The sequence below is a fragment of the Suricata suricatta genome, chromosome 10 (assembly GCF_006229205.1).
Source record: "Suricata suricatta isolate VVHF042 chromosome 10, meerkat_22Aug2017_6uvM2_HiC, whole genome shotgun sequence".
Taxonomy (NCBI): domain Eukaryota; kingdom Metazoa; phylum Chordata; class Mammalia; order Carnivora; family Herpestidae; genus Suricata; species Suricata suricatta.
In genome coordinates this window covers 101,997,205-102,019,255 of record NC_043709.1, presented here as the reverse complement: position 1 = coordinate 102,019,255, position 22,051 = coordinate 101,997,205, and the positions used below count along the sequence as shown (strand labels likewise).

The 22,051-nt window shown below is 44.2% G+C and overlaps 1 protein-coding gene across 1 annotated transcript in view; it reads left to right on the top strand.

Moving 5' to 3' along the window:
- The first annotated feature begins 3,252 nt into the window (after nucleotides 1–3,252).
- Nucleotides 3,253–22,051, top strand: part of NINJ2 (ninjurin 2) — a 78,899-nt gene continuing 60,100 nt past the window's right edge. The window contains exon 1 of the mRNA XM_029954578.1: nucleotides 3,253–3,476. Coding sequence (XP_029810438.1) covers nucleotides 3,303–3,476 — 174 coding nt within the window. The 5' untranslated portion in view covers nucleotides 3,253–3,302. The remainder of the gene's footprint in view (nucleotides 3,477–22,051) is intronic.

Here is a 22,051-nt window from a genome sequence, read left to right as displayed (position 1 = left end):
CTTAACCTTTTGTGCCTGTGTCTCACAAGGGCGTGTATTTTGTGATTTTATATCCCCATGGTGTTTAACATATTATCCTTACAGCAGCGGCTCAGCTGTTACCTCTCAAGTGGGAATTAGGTTGAAAAGATGTGGTCTGGAAGACTGGACATGGTTGTGATAATTAGAACACCAGATTCTCTTTCTGTTTATATTCTAGAACAGAAATCAGCAGACTATTACCTGTGGGGCCAAATCTGGTCCACTATCTGTTTTTGTAAATAAAGTTTTATTGGAACACAGCCATACTCATTTGTATATAGACAGTGTCTATGGCTGCTTTCATGCTAAAATACCAGAGCTGAGTAATTGCAACAGAGACCATTTGGCCTCCAAGGCTAAAAAATATTTGTTCTCTGGCCTTTACAGAAAAAGTTTGCTGACCCCTGGTCCAGAGTCACTGTAGATAAACCACTTTCCAAATCCAAATATACTTCTAAATGATACTTATAAGGTAGGGAAAGGTCCAAATTTGGAAAGGTCTTACCAAACCAAAACCATTATTATAGCTAACTATAGCTGTTTCCTTTTAAAACCAATAGGACGTGGGGAAGAGCACTGGGTGTTATATGGAAACCAATTTGACAATAAACTATTTAATAAATAAATAAAACATTAAAAAATTAAAATAAAAAAAATAAAACCAATAGGAAATTTGGGGGTGGAGGTGGGAATATATTCAGGTGCTTTTCTGTTTGACATTTTCTCATTCTTATTTCTTTCTCTATTTAACCAGATGTATCCATATTATCCAAAGGATAATTGGAATCACCACACAAAAATGCAAAGAGAAAGAAATCGTTGATATTTTGCTTTTGACATCCAAAATTAGGTTTTCCAGCAAGATGATCATTTTGTTGTGTTTTGTTGAGAATGAGAATTTTGTCGGGTTTTGCTGAAAATGGGAATTCTTTCCATTTTTTTATTTCCTCTTAGAATTATTATCACTGAGTTCCACATAAGGCACGTCCCTACCAAACAGGAAGAGAAAGAAGACAAAGCCAACCTTTTTGGATCCTAGATTATGGGAATTCTGGAAAAAACTGAAGCAGAGAAAGAGAAAGCATTTATTCAGACATGTTTCAATCTCTCTTCCCTGAGCCAAAATCACGGATAAGAACATGGACTCGGAATCCTAATTAGGATTTGAATCTCGAGTTTGAATCGTGGTTCAACCTTGGGGAACTTCTTTGGGCTTCTGTTTCCTCACCTGTGACACAGGCGTAATGTGTTACAATCCTACCTTGCGGAATTGTTGTAGGAACTAAGTAAGTGATGGTACGTTAAAGTGCTCGGAATAGCACTGGTCACATGGTGTAGTTACAGGAAGTGGGCGTGACGGATATCACAGTAGATCTTTGAAGGAATGCTGAGGAGTTGGTTCCATCTCTCACTCCTAGTTGGGAGTCTAGAAAGAGGCTACCTTAAAGGCTACGCCTGCACCGGCTGGAGCAGCCACACCGAAACCCAGTCTTTACTAGAAATGGGGCTGAGCTTGCTTCTCTCCAGTGACGGGACAGCTCTCCATTCCCATGTGCCCAAGGGAGAAGTGGAGTGGTAGCCAAGTGTGTGGCAGGAGGAGCATTTGGAGATCATCTTGAGGGGTGGACCGCTGAGCTGGTACCACTAGGAGGGGAGCACCTATGAGTCATAGCAGGTCTCAGGATGGTCCACATCACCATGAGAGCTGAGATAGGGCAAAGTCAACAAGGAAGCCCACTGGGTCTTTAGGAGCAGAGAGAGAATGGACCGTGAGTTATCCTGGCCACTGACATTAGCCACCAACACCAGCAGGAGGCCCAGGAATGGGCCCAGTCTCGCTTCTGTAGTCACCAACTCAGAGGGCAGCCCAGCCACACCAGAGCAGAAATTAGCAGAGGCTCCAGGGCACATCAAAGAGCCACCACTCTTCCACCTCCAAGTATATGTAAACCACACCCCAAGGGCGCCTGAGTGGCTCAGTCAGTTGAGCGTCTGACTTTAGCTCAGGTCATGATCTCACAGTTCATGAGTTCGAGCCCCACATCGGGCTCACTGCTGTCAGCACAGAGGCCACTTCAGAACCTCTGTCTCCCTCTCTCTGTGTCCCCTGATTGTGGTCTCTCAAAAATAACTAAGACATTTTATAAAGTTAAAAAAATAAATAAAAAATAAACCATGCCCCCCTCCCACACACCTAGATGTCACCTCTGGGGGAGGCTGGAAAGGCTAAGCATTCTATCTAAACTGGACCATTTACCATTTAAATTAAATCCCACTGTGTTTATTAGATTAGATGGAAATATGATCCTCATCCTATTGACCACTCACCACATGTCTAGCAGGGTGGGGACTTATAAAGACATTACATCATTAATAGAAATAAAGAATCCTCTCCACCCCTTTGGCGGCACATTTAAGTGTGGTGAGACTAAATTTCTGACTCTGCTACTCTCCTCGCTCTGCTTAAACTCTGAATTGGATTATTCCAATTTAACACTGCCCCCACCACGCACACTCACAGACATACTCACACCCACACATACACAGCTGATGTCTAAAACTAGCTTCAGGAACAAACCAGAAGAGTTTTAGGCTCTAAGGTAAACAAGAGAAAGAAAACTTTTCCAAAAAAAGACTCATTCCTGGTAGCTTTATTTTAAAAGTAGGGAAAATGCAACTACTCGTATAAACAGAATTTGAAGGTATAACTTTTTGCTACTCTCTTTCTGTCTAATCAAGGAAGAAAATGAGGACATCAAACAACTTATCAACAAAAGGTTATTGTTTACTCACTTTATAGAATACGGCTTATGTTTCAGGGCCTTTTAAGTAAACTACAATTTTTTTTTTTAACTTTTAGGGCTACAGGGAACAAGAGAAAGAAATCTCTAAGCCTCAGTGTTGGGAATATGCTAGAGTCTGCCCACCTTTGATGACTGAGGGACCCTATTCAGCTCCACCAATGTCAAGTCAGACAGCGTGCTCAGGCTGTTTTTCCATTTCCTTGATAAATCCACAGGGTTTCTATGCCGGTAGTAAAGCTACTAACTCAAAGCAGGCTGAGTTTGACCTCGGATGGCCTCTCTGGGGCTGGGGGGCACTGGCGCCACTAAAGAAGATGATGCTGTTACTACCCACTCAAAAGGCCACTTATCAATATGCCACATACCACCCCCTGGAGGGCACATGTGTGTGCGCCGCACACATGCATGCGCACAAGTGTATGCATGTGTACACCGCCCGCAGGGCTGAGCCCAGGACAGGCATCCCACATCAGATGGATGAATAGCAGGTCTGTCCCGCCAGCTGTGTGCTCTCTCCCACCCAAAGAAAGCAGTAGAGACTCAGACAGCAAATTTTGGAGTTGCCCACGCAGTCTGTTACCAGCACCAGTGCGTGTGAAGGCACTTGAGGGCAGCAAGATGGAATTGGAGAGAGAAATCATCGACCTCCAAGTAAGTTCCCTCTGGGAAAGGGGAGGGAGGGCGGAGATGGGGGGAGCAGAGGTAAAGTTGGGAAGGAAGGATTACTATTTTGGTCACTTGATAGTCTCCCCCTCACCCCCTTCTTACCCCCTTCTCCAAATGTTTCCTAAGCTTTATCTCTTTATTCTCTTTCCGTTTCCCTGTCTGGTTCTTCGCTTGTTTTGAAATATGTGAGAAAGGGATTGTTTAAATCCCTCTTGGCCTCTGCCTCCTCTTGTCAGTCAAAGAGCTAATTAGATTCGCATTACCAGAAGATGATTTCACATTCTGCACAGCACTTTTCTCCAAACCCCAGGACACTAGAGACTTCTTTGAGAGCTGCTGGCAGTTCTCTGGATACAAGGAAAGATACGAATTTTAGAGTTAAGAAGAGAGGCAGCTGGCCAACTTTGCATTTTACAGGTTGGAAAAAACTGGAGCCACTCCGCAGCTTTCTCCACAAAGCTCTCCTGTGTAGGACAGAGTGTCTTATTCGGACAGGACAAGAAAAGGAAGCCGCTATAATCTGCTAGGAGGACGCAGAGATGTGTGTCCCTCCCTACCTGGGACAGGCTTGGAGGGCAACAGAGGCACTAATCCACCATTGCAGGGGAAGGGAATGGGATGTTCTGGTAAGAGGAGAGCCAGGTCGCTGGAACCCCCACTCTCCGACTTTACTGAATAAAGTCAGCCTTTCTGTAGGGATCACAGAGGCTGCATGATAAGTTTTCAGAGAGCTGGACGATTACAGAGTGGAAAAGGACTTTTGAGACCAAGGATTTTTGATCATGGTATCTGTTCTTCAGTCAAAAGCTTCAACAACACCCCAGTGTATGCTTCAGATGAAAAAGGAGCTGCTGTGTATGTTGGGCAGCGTGATGGGGGTCCGGCAGAACTTCTGCCCTCCGCCTTTCCGCCCCTGAGACACAACCAAGGAAATGTAGAATCACTTGGAGTAGTGTGCAAAACCATTGGTCTACTAGAACTGCAAAATAGTGTCATTTTCCTTGATTGTCACTCAGCCCCAAACATGGTCCCAACTCAGGGCTCTCTGGTCCTTCTGCCTGGAATATTCTTTCACTGGGCTGGTTCCTTCTAGTACATTCAGATCTCAGCTCAAATGTTACTGCCTCAGGGAGACCTTTGCCCTCTGTAGAGGAACCCTCCTTCCCCATTTTGCTTTCATCATCTGTTTCATTTCTTCCATAGCACTGCTCACTATTTGAAGTTACATTGTTCATTTGATTACTTGTCCAATCTAATCAATCTCATTAGAACATAAACTCCAATGGAGTCTGTTTTTTTCATTGTTCTATCCCTAGTGCCCAAGGCAGTGCTGGGTAAACAGTAGTTGCACAGAAAATATTTGTAAGTGAATGACATAAGGGAGCCATGAGTTAGAAGGTATCGCTAATAAGCATAGGGGCCACCCTCCCAGACCATGACAGATTCAGGGCTCCAACCCAGGTCTTTTGACCCTGGGGTGTATTTTTTTTTTTTTTTTTTTTTTTTTTTTTTTTTTTTTTTTTTTTTTTTTTACTTCTTCTAGTTCTTGCCTCCACTGGATCTTTGGTAGCTAAGAAAATGGTATTGTTCATTTTCAGTCCCTGAAGAACAAGTTCCTTATGTGCTGATGAGTTAAACAATCTTGAGTTATAGGCTAAGGACGCTACATTTGGAAGAAAGGTTCAGAGGAGAGAGGTAGGCAGAACTAAGGAAGAGAAAATTACTGGCCAGGCCTTGATAAATGTCTCTATTTCTAGCAGGTAACTAAAGTGTTAGGGTGCCTTTCTCTTCTTTATTAGAGTTATTGTCTCTCTCAATATATTCTTTTATTCTAGCATCATATTTACACCTCCCTTTGGTAAGTTATTTATTTGGTTGGCCAGAAGGTCATCCATGAGTTTCTACATCTTCCTGTCCAGCTTTCTGGATCCAATGAGAAGACAGTCACTGTGGTCTTCTGAGAAGAAGGCAAGTTTTGGTTAGGGACAGGTGAAGTATCTGTCCCCTAGTAGCATGATTTTACCCTCTCCTCACGTGGTGTTGCCATATGAAATCAGGAAGAAAGATATATATAAAGACCCTAGAACATTATGTACTGAGTAAATGTTAGTTCCTCTGTTTCTGAGAATGCTTCTCCAAGGGTGGTAAAGACATATGGACTGTAGTAAGACATTTCATCTCTTCATTTAACAAATATTTACTAATCAATGACCATGTATTTCAGTCTGTGCTTACTAGGTATGGAAACGTTTTCTTGTTTCATGAGGTTATTATAGTGGGTTGAATTCCTGCATGACCTAATAGTGTTATTCTATTTTATAGCCCCAAGACTAATTCTTCAACTTGCAAATGTATTATTTACCCCTGGAAAGACAGCTAAATAGTATGTGTATGATTTACTGTTTTCTACTGTGAACACCGTAAAGCCCGAGTCCAAATAATAATGGCACAGTATTCAAACTCAGGACAACTCTCTTTACCATATAAATATTGATCTCCCGTCATAATCCTGATCTTGGAGACTTCATTTGTATTAAGTATATAAATTAACTTCTATTCATCCCTATCCCATTACCAAAACAAACCAAACCAAAGGAAGAACAAATATTTATTGAGCTTCAACACTGTACTAAGCACCAACTAAACCATGATACCTGATCTTAGAAAGCTTAAGTGGAATTAAAATAGTATGTCCCCAGAATGTGGTACAGTTACCATCAACGGCTAGTAAAGGGACTACCAATGGCTGAAAACTTTTTTTTATTATAATGGCTATCTTTATATTTTAGTGTGTATTACGAAAAAGGTAACTAATCCACCAAACCTGTGATTTCTAAATTTTTATTGCTCAGGATGAGGCTAACGTAAGTGGCTTGATACGTTTTAAGTTCTTGTTCAGACCTTATGAATGTCATGGGCACACCCTGAATATTTTAATAATTGTATCTGTCTTAACTGTTCAGAAGTGCGGCTGGTCTGGATAAAATGAAACACAGGTGTGTGTGTGTGTGTGTGTGTGTGTGTGTGCGCGCGCGCGCACACGCGCACGTGCGCACATGTGCGCATATTGCTTCTTTCTTGTCATTAAAAGACTGAGATCACAAACAAGGTACAACTGAAATTTGGGAAACTCCAATTTAAAAAAACTAATTTAAGCTCCTATCATCAGCGTTGCAAGTGTTTCCCAAGGTCAACACCTGTGAGAGTGGGATGGCTGGCGCTGGTGTCTCTCCCTCCACAACCTGAAGCGGTGGCCTCCAAGCTTCTGCCCTTCTCCCAGGCCTTGGTAGCAGCCCTGCCAGACAGCTAAGGTGACTCCTTTTCCAGGCTCTAGACTGAACTAGTTTCCCACCGTTTATTCCCCACTCTGAGATCTGGATGTGTAAAGGGTGGAGGACAATCCCTTTTTTTACCCCTTCAACCAGTGTTGCAACCCCATCCCTAAGTATGGAATTCAAGTCACTCTTCTTGCTCCTTCCCAAAATGGAGCTTTTCTTCAGCTTATAGATTTACCTAAGTAGATTCAGCCTCTGGCCCCTTTCTTCCACCTGTGCTGGGTGTTGAGGGAAGATGGTCAAAGACAGATTCTTAGTAGGGGAACGAAGACTTCTACATACTGAATGCAAATTCAGTGTAGAACGGGTAAAGTACAGCAAGAGATAGAATGCACTGGGAGTGGAGGTAAAAATTACTTACGAATAGAAGAGGGGGGCAATAGGTAAAGTATTCTGGAAGTATTTTCAAATCAAAATTTCAGAAAACAGTTTGGTAGTATATATCAAGAGACTTAAAAACGACCCAGTTATGGGGCACCTGGCTAGTTCAGTGGGTAGAGTGTGCGACTTCTGATCTCGAGGTTTTGAGTTCAAAATCCATGTTGGGTGTAGAGATTACTTTAAAAAATTAAATCTTTAAAAAAATGACCTAGTAATCCCATTTCCAGAATCGGCCTAAGAAAATAATCAGATATGTAAGGATGTTCACTGAATATTGTTTATAGCAAAAAGGAGTATCCAACAATGGAGGAATGGTTAAATAAATTTTGGTTCATGTTAGTGGATATCATGAAATAATTTTTTCCAATGTTTGGGAAGATATTTAAAGGAATACCAAAAATGCTAATCATATGTAATTCAAAAAAGTAGGATACAGAAACGTATAAACATTCTATCCCAACTTCCTTTAGAAATCATATATAGTAAATATGTGCAGGAAAACTGTTCCCATGAAATACATCAAAATGTTAATACTGGTTATTTACAGGCTATGAATGACTTACTTTCTTCTTTTACTTTATTTTTACTTTTTATTTCCTTTAAACATTTTTACCAACACATATATTTAGAATAGAAAAAAAAACCCTGTCGTTTAAAAAAGAAAATTAGAGAAGCAGATGTGCCTATATGCAAACGAGTAGATCTGTGAATATGAACCACAGAAGATATAAACACACATAGATATTTATTCCCGACTCTGCTTTCCATAGAAAATAAACAGCTGACGAATCTTTTGTATAAGTAGGCATCTCCTTTTAAATGGCCATTCCACTTTTTAAAAGTTTTACTTAGTATCAACTCTTATTTTTTATAGCTCAGTATGCTCCAAGAACAGACTTTAGGATAATGTGAAATCCAGGGACACACCCACAGACTTCGTTGTTTCTACACAGCCCCTTTGAAGGGAAAACATCAGACACAAGTAGGAGGTGGTGAGGTCAGGTAGTATACCTGACAACTTCAGTAACTTGTCCTTCTATCACCTAAAGAAAAATATAAAATCATTTGTATTAAGTAGAGAGATACATAGGTGATAGTTAGCTAGAGAGACAGACAGATGGTGGAAGGATTTGGGATGACTTGTTGGAAGAGGTAGCCATTGGGTAAACTTTGAAGGAGGTATAGGAGGACTCTGACCAGTAGAGGATATTCTACTGGTGAGAACAATGTGAACAGAGGTATGCAGGCAGGACATCACAGGGCGTATCTGGGGAAGGATGTGTAGTCCAATTTGTCTAGGCTGTATGGTGAACAGAGGAACAAAGGTGGGGAATGTGATTATGAAAGTGGGTTGGAACTAGATCATGATGGACAGTGAAGGCCACGTTATTTCCCTCGAGGATGAACTGACAGTGACTCAGGTGATTGGTGTTCTTTCCAGAAGCACCTGAGCTCTCAAATGGATGTCCTGAAAAGGGGTGGGCAAGGACAAGAAACGTGGCCATGCCTCCCAAGACCTAAGGTCCCTCCCAGACTTGAGCTTCTAAACAGAACCTGGAGGAGACTTTAGAAGACCACAGGCCTTGTTTCATAGAAGAGAAAACGGAGTCACAGAGTTGTGTGATGTTTAAGTCAGTCTTAGAATCCTCACATACGATCTGCCCAGAGTCAGCCATGATATTGGGCAGAGTATCCCATGGACAGCAAAATACTCAATATATATTTGTTGACTAAATCATAATTAAATTTGCCATGCACAGTGAAATGCTTTTCCTATTCTAATCCCCCCAACCATCCAGTGGTCATTACTCCGCCTTTTTTGGAAGAGGAAATGAAGCTCAGGAAGGTCAAGTACAAGGATCACAGAACATGAAAGTGGCAGGGTTAGGACTCAGACGAAGGTTTTCTTTTTGCTATACTCTGGCTCAGTGGTTTTCAAATGTGGCCACTGGAGCAACAGTATCCCATCACTTGGGAACCTGTTAGAAATGCAAATTCTCAGTTCCTACTCCAGACCTACTAGGTCAGAAACCATGGGGAGGGGCCCAGCCATCTGTATTTTAACCAGTCCCTTGGTAATTTTGATGTACTCTGAAGTTTCAAAACCATGGAGCAGGTACATTACTGACTGATGTGGGGGGTTGGTACGGGGGCTCCATGCCTGACCTCCTTTCCCCCACGTGAGTAGCGCTCAAGCTGGACCTGGAGTAAGGCAGGGATGCTGGCAAAGCAAGAGACCCAGACTGGATCAGAAGCCGGGGATGAGGAGCTGCCAGTCACTTTTTGAGAGTGCAAAGGACCTAAGTCTCACAAGTCCAAACTTCTTTCAATACAGGCACCACCACACTGTCACTGCTGCTACTTGCCTGCCACATACCTGTGGGGATTTATACCCACTCTGATGAGAGATGGCTTGGGATTACTCCAGCCTGGGAAAGACTGCGTTAGACAAGCCTAGGGAGGTTAAACATAATGAAGGGCACAGGTGAAGATGGATGTCTCTGTCCTGTCACCCAGCCCTGCTTCACACGGAGAGAGAAGAGCAGTCGTAGGCAAGGGTGGGACTTCCCCACAGGGCACAGACACCTGGGGTGGGGGTAGGGAGGTACTCTGTCTCTGGAGGGGTGGAGGGAAAAGAGCACAGAATACAGCACTCCCAAATAGTCTGCCTGGGTTTAGGGATGGCAGTAAGGAGGGCAGGGGGCACCAGCCAGGCAGGAGAGAGTCGCATCCTGCAATCTGGAGCATCTCTACACAAAGCCTAGCCAGTGTCCTAAAACGGTGAGCCTCAGAGCTGGAAGTCCACCAGGCTCCACGCCAAGAGAATGGAAAACCCTCAGCCTCTCCAGAGGTGAACTCTGTTTCCAAAGCCTCATCCAGGGATTTGGGATTGTTTATCCCCAAGTCCAAGAATCAGGCTTTGCTCTTTGTTTTTGTGTGCTTGCCTTGTGCCCTGGGCACAGAGTCCAGGGACCCATTCTCTGCTTGAATACACATTTTCAGTCCATGTCGGTACACAGCAGGGGGCCAGTGTCATTCATGCAGCCAGGACTTTCCCTGCCCCACCCCCCACCTTCAGCCACAGTTTCCTAGAAATGTGACCGCCCAGCATTACGATTCAATCATGGCTCAGTCCCTAGGGATAGCTGGGCAGGGTGGGGCTGGCAGTGATGGACCTTTAATGCCTCGCCCTGTCTCTGTCTCTCTGGTTTTCACAGCAATCTATGTCATTTAATGTTCATCCACACCCCTTCTTGTGAACTGCCTTCGACAGAGTTTGGGTTGGGAGTGGGGAGCAGAAATCTCACAAGGCTTGTGACTTGTCCTGGTTGGAGCAGAATCTCTGTGAACCCGATCCGGGGCTACTCCCAGCAACCACGGCAAAGCCAGGAGTGCCATCCCAGCCCTGTGGAACCTTCAAGCTGCAGAGCTCTGTCTTTCAGGCCCTTGAGGAGCCAGAATAGGACTGAAGTTCCAAATCCTCTGGGAAAGCTGAGCTATCTCCTCTCCGTATAGAAGGGAAACCTGCCCTGGTGGTTGCGGGGGGAGCTTCAAGAGGAGGCAGAGTGGGATGGAAGGAAGCCAAAGGGAGACTGCCTTCTGCTCACTGCAGGTTTCAGGGGCGTCCCAAACCCCAAGAGTTCAGTATGGCCCGCGGGGTCTTCACATGCCTTGCACAGTAATAGCGGCCAGCAGGGGGCTGCCACTGAGACTGAGAGAGAGAGAGAGAGAGAGAGAGAGAGAGAGAGAGAGAGAATCAGAGAGACAGAGGAGCCCTGTTATTTTGTTTTCCATTCTCCATGTAATCTGCAGTATTTTTCCTCCTTCCCAGTAGAAGTACGCCTCCTCCCCTACCATCCTGATGTGACCTACTTATCTACTCCCTTTAAAGGGAGGTACTCTGGAAGGCATCCCAGTCTAGCGTGGCTCTGTCTGTGATTCTCAAAGAGACAAGCTGTCTCTTTAATAAGGAAAATCCAGAAGCTGAAAACTTGGGAGCGGGGGCCGTAGGGGCCTGTAGGGGGAGGTAGTAGGGGGGTTAGGTAAGGTCGGGGAAGAAGGGAAATGGAGGTTGGTGGAGCCCTGAGAAGAGTGTTCAGTGGTGTGGCTTTGGCCATATGACAGATTCATGCCATGACTAAGGGAAATATTCTGGACTGGTCAAAGGGCGGGGGAAGCAGCAGATGTTGACTGCTGAAGAGACTGCACAAAATGAGGTGAAAATAAAACAACATTCCAGCTCTTGCAGGTTTTCCACTTTCTGCCCCTAGTTCATGAGCTATCTCATCTCTGAGCCCCAGTTTCCTTATCTGCCAAATGGGAATAATAATTTCTGCCTCGGAAAATGGATGAAAAGATTAAATTATATACCCCACCCTCTGTTCCCTCCTAAAGAAAACCCAAGTAGGTCTCAGAATAATGGCGTATATGTGATAACAGCTACCATTTGTCTATAAGTACCTATTCTGTGGGAGCATTGTACATGTAGTTTAAATTCCATGAGGAATGAATTATGCTCCATAAGGAATCCAAGGCTCCGAGAAGTTAAATCACTTATGCAAAGTCACAAAGCTACCAAGTAGCATGGCTGAGGCTCAGGCTCACGGCTGTCTGACTCAGGTGTGTGCTCTTCAACATACCTCGCCTAGACTGTAACATCACCAGCCTTAGTGAGAAAGGATTTGGCAAAACCCTTGTCCCCAAATCTTAAGTAAATCTGGAATGCTGAGTCAGATAGGGGCTGGAGGAATCAAACAATAATTGGCTTGTATAATGCTATCATTTTACAGTAATCTTGGCACTGAAGAGAGATTGTCTTGCAGACTGGAAGTCTATAAACGCCTATCTGGTCTCCAGCCACTGGGCCTCCAGTCTGGCCTCCTTCCAATCCCTTCTCTTCACTGTAGTGACAGAGAACATTTTCCTGCTTCTATCAGTGGTTCCCAGCTACCCTCAGCATTACATCCAAACCCAATGTGGCCGGTGCTTATCTTGTCCTTAGTATGCCCTGGGCTTGGGAGGCCCTGCTTCATTTTTATCAAATGTATTAAAATACACCCATATCATTCACTAACTACAACTTTTTGTAATGTAAAAATTTTGAAAGGCTTTTAAATTATTTGAATGTTGAAATGATTAATTTAAATTCAGTTTTCAGATGTAGGTGCCAATACATTTTTGCAGGTCTCAAATATTCGGGGCCTTTGGAAAGCTCCTGAGTAGTACACACATGGTGCCTAATGGGTGAAGCAGCTGTTGTCTGCTCTCCCGGCATGCCAGGCTTTTGTGAATGTTTCCTGGGCCTAGGATTGTGTTTCTTCTTCTATAACTGTAACTGCTCGTACCATTCCCCCCTCCCTCATTGCCCTGCGGTTTATTTCTTTGACTTCAGTTCATAGGTGCTTAACCTATCAGCGTCCTTGTGTGTAAACTAGAAATACTGATATCTACTTGATAACATTTAAAGAGGATAAAAGAAGTTAATACACCAAAGCCTTGCTATACAAAGTATGATTCGTGCACCATCACAGGGGAGGTTGTTAGAAATGCCGTCTCAGAGCCCCAGACAACTGATCAGAATTTCCTAGTTAACCAGATCCCCAGGTGACTGGAATGCACATTGGAGTTTTGAGGAGTCAGAACGATGCCTGCTGCATTGTGGTAGCAAATCACAGCCATTGCTATTATTATTGGTGTGATTATTAAAAGTCAGTTTTTTATAGTTGTCTCCAGTTTCCCTTCTTACCTTACTTTTAACTTCCAAACTCTTAGTTCAATGCTTTTCTTCTTCTTCTTCTTTTTTTAATGCTTATTTATTTTCAAAAGAGAGACAGAGTGAGAGCGGGAAAGGGACAGAGAGAGAGGAGACAAAGAATCCGAAGCAAGCTCCAGGCTCTGAGCTGTGAGCACATGTCTGGAGCATGACACAGGGCTTGAACTCATGGACTATGAGATCATGACCAGAGCCCAAGTCGGAGGCTTAACGGACCCAACCACCCAGGCGCCCCTAGTTCATTGCTTTTCAAATGTTGTTCCCATAGCACACTTGCATCCTGGGAGCTGGGCCATGCAAGGCAATTCCAGCTAAATCCAAGGCTTACAGTCAACACGTTTCCTGCATTCGGGTAGCTTCCCTCCATCTATATAGCGATATAGCTGAGGAAATTGCAATCGATGGTCATCAGAACTACCAAAAGAGAAATACAGAGGTGCTAGAAGTGGCGCTGACCCAGGCTTGTGGGGTCAAGGAAAGTGCTATCCAATCTAAGACCTGAAAGAGGAGGTGGTCTCTCCAGTGGACCGACTGCTCCTACAGGATAAAAGGGCCTGAAAAGGCCTATAACTTTGCTCTAGGGAATATCTACAGCCCTTGGTGTTTCCTCCCGAAAGTGAACAAGGGAACCTAGGGGTGTGTAAGTCTAAACACAAACTGGTGTCCGGGTATGAAGCCCAGTCACTTAGAAAAAACGTTGGCTTCGTTGCAAACGGGCCCTTCCGTAGTTGTACGGTTCTCAATCTCTCAGAAACTTGGTTTCCTGTTTCCAGAACCAGGATAGTGATACCCCCTTTACAGAGGGTCCGATCGCGAGGATCAAGGGAGAGGACAGAAGTCAGGGCACCTAGTAGGGGCGGGATCAAGTGTTCCTTTTCTGTGAACTGTAGTAGCTGGGTGGATTTAGGCCCAGGGCCGGAGCTTCTGAACAGTAAACACTTCTGAGTACTTGCAAATACCGCCTTCCCGTCCCCTCCTCCAACCTGGGCCAGGACGCAGTGGTAGGGGACAGGCGCATGTGCAGTCTCCCAGCGGCTGCGGAGTTCGCGAGCAGCTGGAGGGGACGGGGTCGGATGGGGTCCCAGGTGGGCAGGTTTGGGAGGGAAAAAAAGGCGCACTGTTTCCCCGATGCCCAGGCCAGCCGTGGTGGATGCTCTGAAAGCTCCAGAACAAGCTGGCACAGTGTGGCCACGGCGAGCCTCGGGCAGCCGGCCTGTCCGTAAGAGGCAGGCTCCCTGGCTGAGGCCGCCCTGGAAATGTGAATATTCCTTTCATTAGGCGCAACCCGCGTGCGTAAACGCTGCCTCCGGGGAGCGCGCCGCCCCGCCGCCCAAACTGGCAGGAGGAAGCCGCGCGGAAGAGGCCGCGCGCCGAGCCGGCCGCTGATTGGCTTCAGGGGAGGCGCGCGCCGCGCGGACTCGCACACCACCAGCCACGGGCGAGCTGCACTCGGGGCCGCTGGGGTGCCGGGCCCGGGGGCGGGGAGGGCGCGCGGCCGCGACCGCCGGTCAGCTGACTCCCGCGGAGCTGGCTGAAGGGCTCACTTCCCCGTCCGGCCCCGGGGCCTGCTGGGGGTTGGCCTTGAGCTTTTGTTACGTGGCTGTCCCTCTTCCTTCCCTAGCAGAAGGCCGAAGGCTGTCCTCACCTTTTGCTGGAGCAAAACAACCCCCTCTCCGCCCCGGCTCGGCCCAGCCTCCGGCTCTGGTACTGACAGCCCCACTGGCTTCGGGTTTGGGGAGGGCCGGGAGGCCTCTTCCTGCTTCTCCGGCTCTTGGCGCTCACTTGCCGATCACGGTGGGTGGAGCCCGGTCGGCGCTATTTCGGTTTCTTCTTCGCCTGGAGTCCTTGGTTTCCGGCCGAGTTTCCCCTAGGCTTCCCTTAGGATATTAATAATAATAGCTACCATTTTTCTGAGCACTTACTTTATATCAAGCAGGCACTTGACATTTTTATATTTCAGAACAACTGTGTAGGTATCAACCTCAACTTACAGATGAAAAAACTTGAAGTTCAGGGAAGGCTGAATGTCACGGCTAGCAAGTAGTTGAACAACGGGGAGTCACATCCTAGGCTGTCTGACTTTAACACTGGGCACTCCCTCCCCTGCCATGCTTTCCCCGGTGAGGCCTTTGCCAGGACCAGGTTGAAGACTGATGGTGGTCAGCGAAATTCTACACTCAAACCACATTGTCTTTTAGACATTTGGGGGGCCGGACTAGGAAATAACCTAGCCCTGGGGCAGTATTAGAAAAGATTCCCCTAGAGCCTGTTTGTTTGGCACAGAGAGCTAATCAAAGCTAGGATCTGGAATCAAAGCTAGGATCTGGAATTCTTTCATGACTTCCGTGAGAGGCATCCTGGCTTGGGGCACATTCCTGCTCCCTTGCGCATACCCCTTCGTCTCCCCTTCATCCTGAGAAAGAACAAACCGTTGCATTTGTCCAAAGCCTCTCCAATTGGAACTTGCCTGTAAATCAAGCATAAACAAAACCAGTCTTGAGAAGGGAAAAGTGAGGCATGGGGAGCAGGGGAGGGACAATTCAGTTGGATCATTTTGTGGTGCTCAGAGTGCTTGAGAAGGAAAGTCTCCCAAGTCCTAGCCTACTGTCCCGGCAGAATAGACATATCCTATGACCTCAGAACAACCCCTTCTCGGTGAGAGGGTAGGGCTGTTTGAGAGATGGAGGGGGTATCTTTGAAAGCCAGTAGGCATTATACATGGAAAACAGGATTTTTTTTTTTTTTTTTTGATGAGACATCAGTAAAGCAATGGCTGATGTTTATTATTTTAAAATAGTACAAGCAGGGGAGGCTGGGTGGCTCAGTCAGTTAAGCATCAGACTTCAGCTCAGGTCGTGATCTCACAAGTTCGGAAGTTAAGAGCCCAGTGTCAGGCTCTGTGCTGACAGCTCAAAGCCTGGAGCCTGCTTCCTGTGTCTCCCTCTCTCTCTCTCTCTCTGTACCCCTCCTCTGGTCATTTTCTCTTCCCCCACCCCCCTCTCAAAAATAAGTAAAACATTTAAAAATAATAACAAATAAAAAATTTAAAAATAGTACAAGCACATTGTCACTTGATTCCACCTAGTAAATGTAAATACCTAAGACAGAAGCCTGAAAACCACCTGGAGGACCTATACCTTAAGACACCTAGACAAAGGGCATGCAAACCACTTATGAAGATCACTTCTCACCCCCATTTCCAACCTACAGCCTTCCATTCCTCTGGGACTGAAATTAGAACAAGTCTGCAGCATTGGAAGGGAGAGGGGCATGGATGAGGATGATTTTTTTTTTTTTACATATGAGTAAACACAGTACCAACAGGTCATTTAAAAATAAGGCGTACCTTTAAAAGGATACGTGAATTAAAGACTGAAGTTAACCACAGAAGGTCCTGGAGCCCTGAAAAGGGAGGTCTGAGCAGCCAGCAGGCCTGTTCCTCTGGGGTGTATTGTATTAGAAATACACTTTAACTTTCCTTGGGCCGGAAGCCCTAATATCTACCCTTTTCTAAAGCTTCGCTTTCCACATTTATAAAATCAGGGCTTTGGATGCAAGGGTTCCCAAGCTGCCCCCAAGTTTGGAACTTCCTGATTATGCAATACCCAGATATTTTCATTAAGTGATGCTCAACTCCTCCATCTCAATAACATGTTAATCTCTGACTAACTGCTCAGCTTTCCTGCTTTATGAGATCATCGCGGCCAGTTCCAAGTGCATTTGGCTGCCAGAGAGCAAACATTCCATGTGTGAACTGGGGATACATATTGCTGTGATAACAAGTCTGGCAAATTTGCAGCATGCTGATTTAATCTGAAACAGCACTAAACCCCAACACACTGTTGGGGACCTGGACCTAGGACAAAGACTCCTAATTTGCTTTCAGGTAGCATCAGCCATAATGCCTCAGGGCTCTGAGAAGGTAAAAGAGGCCTCCCTACCTTCCACCTGGAGTCGTCAGCCTTGCCTATTAAGCTGAAGTTCCCCTGGATATGACCCATAGTTGTGACCACTGCGCTCAGGAGGCACTTGCAGGGGAAATCTATGTATATCGCATGACACATACAATCAGGGCAAATGGTCATGGTCTCCCAGTAACAACCCACACATAGTTTCCAGAAGGCATCAGTAGCTCTTTATAGGTACCTCAGAACTGCAGATCCACAGATGAGGCCATAGGTGAAGGTGGGGAACGGAATTTTTTCCCCTCCACTTAATTCTCACACAGTGTTATGAGTGCCATCGCTGAGGCATCCAAAAAGATGTGGAGACACCAAGAAGGCAGGGAAGGGGTGGGGAAAGGGGCACCTTTATGAAATAGTGGTTAGCATAGTGGTTAAGAACACTGGAGTTGGACTGGTTGGGTTTCAATCCTGGGTCTTTCACTTCCTTGGGGTGCTGTCTAACCTCAGGCAAATTACTTAACCTCTCTGTGCTTCAGTTTCTTATAGGACTATTAATTCAAGTAGAGCACTGAGAACAATGCCTGCTCACATGAGTGCTACATAAATGTGACATTACTGCAGTAAGTCCAGTTAACTTATTACTTAGCATTAACAAGAGTTCTTTTTTGAAAAGGAAATTACTGAGTTCTACTACACTGGTTATAACAATGTCTGTGACCAGGGGTATATATGAGGAAGGAAATAAACACATATATGGACCAAACCCTTGTTTCTTCTACTAGTCCCTTCTGCATAAAAGATTTCATACAGTACCTGATAGCATGCTTTTTTGACACATTAATATGAATTGGAAATCTCTCCATGTCAAAATATGTAGATCCATTCTTTTTAACTGCTGCATAGTATTACATAATATGGACATATAGTAGATTATTTGCACATTCCCATATACTTATTGTGTATCTAATGTTTACTGTGTATAGTACAAGATGTGGGAAGAAGCATAGGTGGCAAAGTAGCATAGAGCATAGGTCTCCAAGAAGCTGGTGGGGGAAATTTGGGCCTTAGACGAAATAATCGCAGACCAGCACAAGGAGGATGTCGTGCAGTATTAAATGGAATTCAAAACTAAGTGTCAGTGCTTCTAATTTAATAGGAAATAATGCGTTGTGGAAACCAATGGAGCCGAGGGCCTGCCTCCCAGCAGCTCTGGCTGGGATAGAGAGGAAATTTACCCATTAGTTCTCCCAGTCTCATTGAAAAATTACTCAAGACAAGAAAGACAAGTCTACACTCCCTTAACAAGCTACAACACAGCAGCGCACTGGTGTCTCACGTAGAGGTGGAATGCAGCGGGCCTAGTGTTCCCTTGCAACTCGCTGGGCACGTGGGCAGCACCTTCCTGAAGCTGTGCAGGGGTTTGTTCTCACCTCCAGCCTCTGACAGAGGCTTGTGTTGTTCCCCTCAAATCCCAAGTGGCACAGATAAATCCTTTACGAGCACAGCCACTCTGCTCAAGGACCCCAAATGCGAACTTCCTTTCTCGAGATCCTGGGTCCTTTGTTCAACTCTGCTCCGTTGGGAAGAATTCAGAGGGTCGTGAGAGCAGTTGCCCCATCTGGCCCAGTTAGGGACATTCTGTGCTTAGGTATTCAAGAACTTCTGCCAAGGCCGGATTTCTTTTACCCCACCCCTAAGTACTAATCACTACCTAAACCAGTAATGCCTGGTTGCCACAGAGAATTAGATTGTGTCAAAGCTCACACTTGATATTCCTTCTGCAAGGCCCTACCCAGCATCCTTCTAATATCTGGGTTGGGAAAAACCTTTTGACTCTATCCTTGACCACATGTATTTTCATGCGTGCCTTTCTGTCTATATTGATGGAAGAGTCAATAGTCAATGGAGAAAAAAATATCATAAGGCACTTACTATATATTTAGCTCAGTACAAAGCATGGGGTTGGGGATGCTAGCAGAGTGGGGTTATAAGAAAAGTAAGATATGGCCCTGCCTTTGGGAGCTTAAAACTCTGATAGACACAAGAACACAACACAGTAGATCCTGAAACGGTTGAGGTAGACAGCATGGACAGTATGTGCTACCAGAGAGGAGAGAAGCAACCCGGGAAGGGAATGGCGTGCCCTATAAAGGGCCCCTGTTGTAAGGCGCATCTATTCTCACCTCTCAAATACTCCATGTCAGCCTCTTCAGGCAACCCTGGGGAGTGAGTTCAGTAAAACAGGATGATCCAATGTGGTAAATAGATCAACATTTTGCTCACAGATTCACAGGAAGTCCATGTTTCCTGATCATTTGGGAGCCAAAATGACTAGACTAGAACCTATATTTTTCCTGTAACATTTTATTTTCCAATAAAAAAAAGTAGAAAGACCACAACAATGAATATTTGTAAATTCTTCCCTACATTCATCAATTTTCCTATATTTACTTTATCTCTTTCTATAGAATGCATCCCCTCCTCCTTAGAAAGAAAATGGCAGACATCATCCATGAAGACTTCAGCACATATCTTCCAAGAAGAGTATTCTCCTAATAGAATATCATTCTCCAATATAGCTATCATTCATATACAGTTGATAGTCACCCTTCCCAATTGTCACACAAAAGTGCCCTCCATGGCTCTTATGTAATCTAATCAAGGATTAGTCAGTGCATTGGGCAGCTTGTCTCTGAAATCTTTAATCTAACCCTCCTCCCTTTTTTTTGGCCTCTCATCATCTTGACATTTTTGAAGAGTGCAGCTGTTGTTCTGGAGAACGACCCACGATTTGGATTTGCCTGATTATTTCCTCATGGTTGGACTGAGGTGTTATTTATTGCTTTTTAAAGATTGTTGTGGTAAAATATCTGTACCACAAAAGCTACCATGTTCATCATGTTTAAGTGTACAATCTAGTGGCGTTGTGTACAGTCATAATATTGTACAACCATCACCACTGTCTGTTTCCAGAATGCTTTCATCATCCCAAACAGAAATTCCATACCCTTTAAACAATAACTACCCATCACCCCTACTCCAAGCTCCTGGCAATCATCATTCTAATTTCTGTCTCTATGAATTTGCCCATTCTAGGTATCTCATGTAAGAAGAATCATACAATATTTGTCCTTTGGCCACTGGCTTATTTCACTTAATATAATGTTTTCAGGTTCATCCATTTTGTAGCATGTGTCAGAATTTCCTTCTTTTTTAGGGCTGAATAATATTCCTTTGTATTGCTATGCCACATTTTGTATATCCATTCATCCATTGACAGACAAATCGGTTGTCTCTAACCTTTGGTCATCATGAATATGGTTGCTATGAACATTGGTATACAGTTATCTTTTTGAGTCCCTGCTTTCAGTTATTTTGGATATGGGGGTGCCTGAGTGGCTCGGTTAGTTTAGCATCTGACTTCAGCTCAGGTCATGATCTTAGGGTTGGTGAGTTTGAGCCACACATCAAGCTGGCTGCTGTCAGTGTGGAGTGCACTTCAGATCCTCTGTCCACTCCCCTGCCCCGTTCCTCTCCCACTTGTGTGCTCTCTCTCTCAAAAATAAATAAACATTAAAAAAATTATTTGGGGTATATACCTATATGCTGGGTTGTATGGCAACTTTATGTTTCACTTTTGAAGAACCACCACACTGGTTTCTGTAGTGGCTGCATCATTGTCTGTTCTCATGAACCCCCAGCTCTCATGAGGCTTCCAATCTCACCACATCCTCATCAACATTTTTTCTTTTTTTTAATAATAGTCATCCTAATGGGTGAGAAGTAGTGTCAATGTGATTTTGATTTACATTTCCTTAAAGACTAATAATAGGGGCACCTGGGTGGCTCAGTTGGTTAAGTATCCAGCTTCGGCTCAGGTCATGATCTTATGGTTTGTGGGTTTGAGCTCCGCGTTGGGCTCTGTGCTGACAGCTAGCTCAGAGCCTGGAGCCTGTTTCAGATTCTGTCTCCCTCTCTCTCTGACCCTCTCCTGCTTGCGCTGTCTCTCTCTGTCTCTCACAAATAATATTAAAAAAATTAAAAAATAAAAAAAGACTAATAATGTTGAGTATTTCTGTACTTCTTGTCCATTTGTATATCTTCTTTGGAGAAATGTCTATTCAAATTGTCCACTTTTGATTTTTTTGCATGCTTTTGGGTTTTTTTTAAAGCTTATTTATTTATTTATTTTGAGAGAGAGTGCCTGTGTGCAAAGGCATGCGTGCACACACATAAGCAGGGGTAGGGCAAAGAGAGAGGGAGAGAGAGAATCCTAAGCAGGCTCCACACTCAGCACAGAGCCCGAGGTGAGGGTGGATCTCATGGATGTGAGGTTGTGATCTGAGCTGAACCAACTGAACCACCCAGAGGACTTTTTAAAAAACTGTCCACTTTTGAATTGGGTTTTTTTTTTTTTTTTGGCTTTTTGTTGTTCTTTAAGTTACAGAAGTTCTTTGCATATTTTGGATATTAATTTCTTATTAGATGTATGGTTTGCAAATATTTTCTCCCACTCTGTGGATTGTTTTTTCACTCTCTTGATAGTGTCATTCGCACACAAGTTTTGATTTTGATGATGTCCAAATTGCATATTTTTCTTTTATTGTCTGCGCTTTGTGTGTCATATCCTAGAAATAGCTGTCAACTTCAATGGCATGAAGATATTCCCTTATGTTTTCTTCTAAGACATAAATAGTTTTAGCTTGTAATTTTAGGGCTTTGACCCATTCTGAGTTAATTTTTGCATATGATGTAGATAAGGGTCCGATTTCATTCTTTTGCATGTGGGAATATCCTGTTTTTCTAGCACCATTTGTTGAAAAGACTGGGCATTCCCCATTGAATAGTCAGAGTACTGTTGTCGAAAATCAGTTATTTCTGGCTCTCTATTCCATTGGTCTATATATCTGCTCTATTCCATTTTAAGAAGTATATGGTTTCTTCCAAACTCTTTCTCATCCTTGTACCCACTCACTCAAGGAGGGAATAAGGGGGGAAATCTTTCTTTTTTTTTAATTTTTATTTATTTTTTTACTTTATAAAGTTTCATATTTTTTAAACATATGCAATTATTTTCCATCATTTACAATACAGTAGTTGCAATGACACTCAAAACAGAGAAGCAAAATAAAAAATCAAAACACCAACTTCTGTTTCATGTAATTA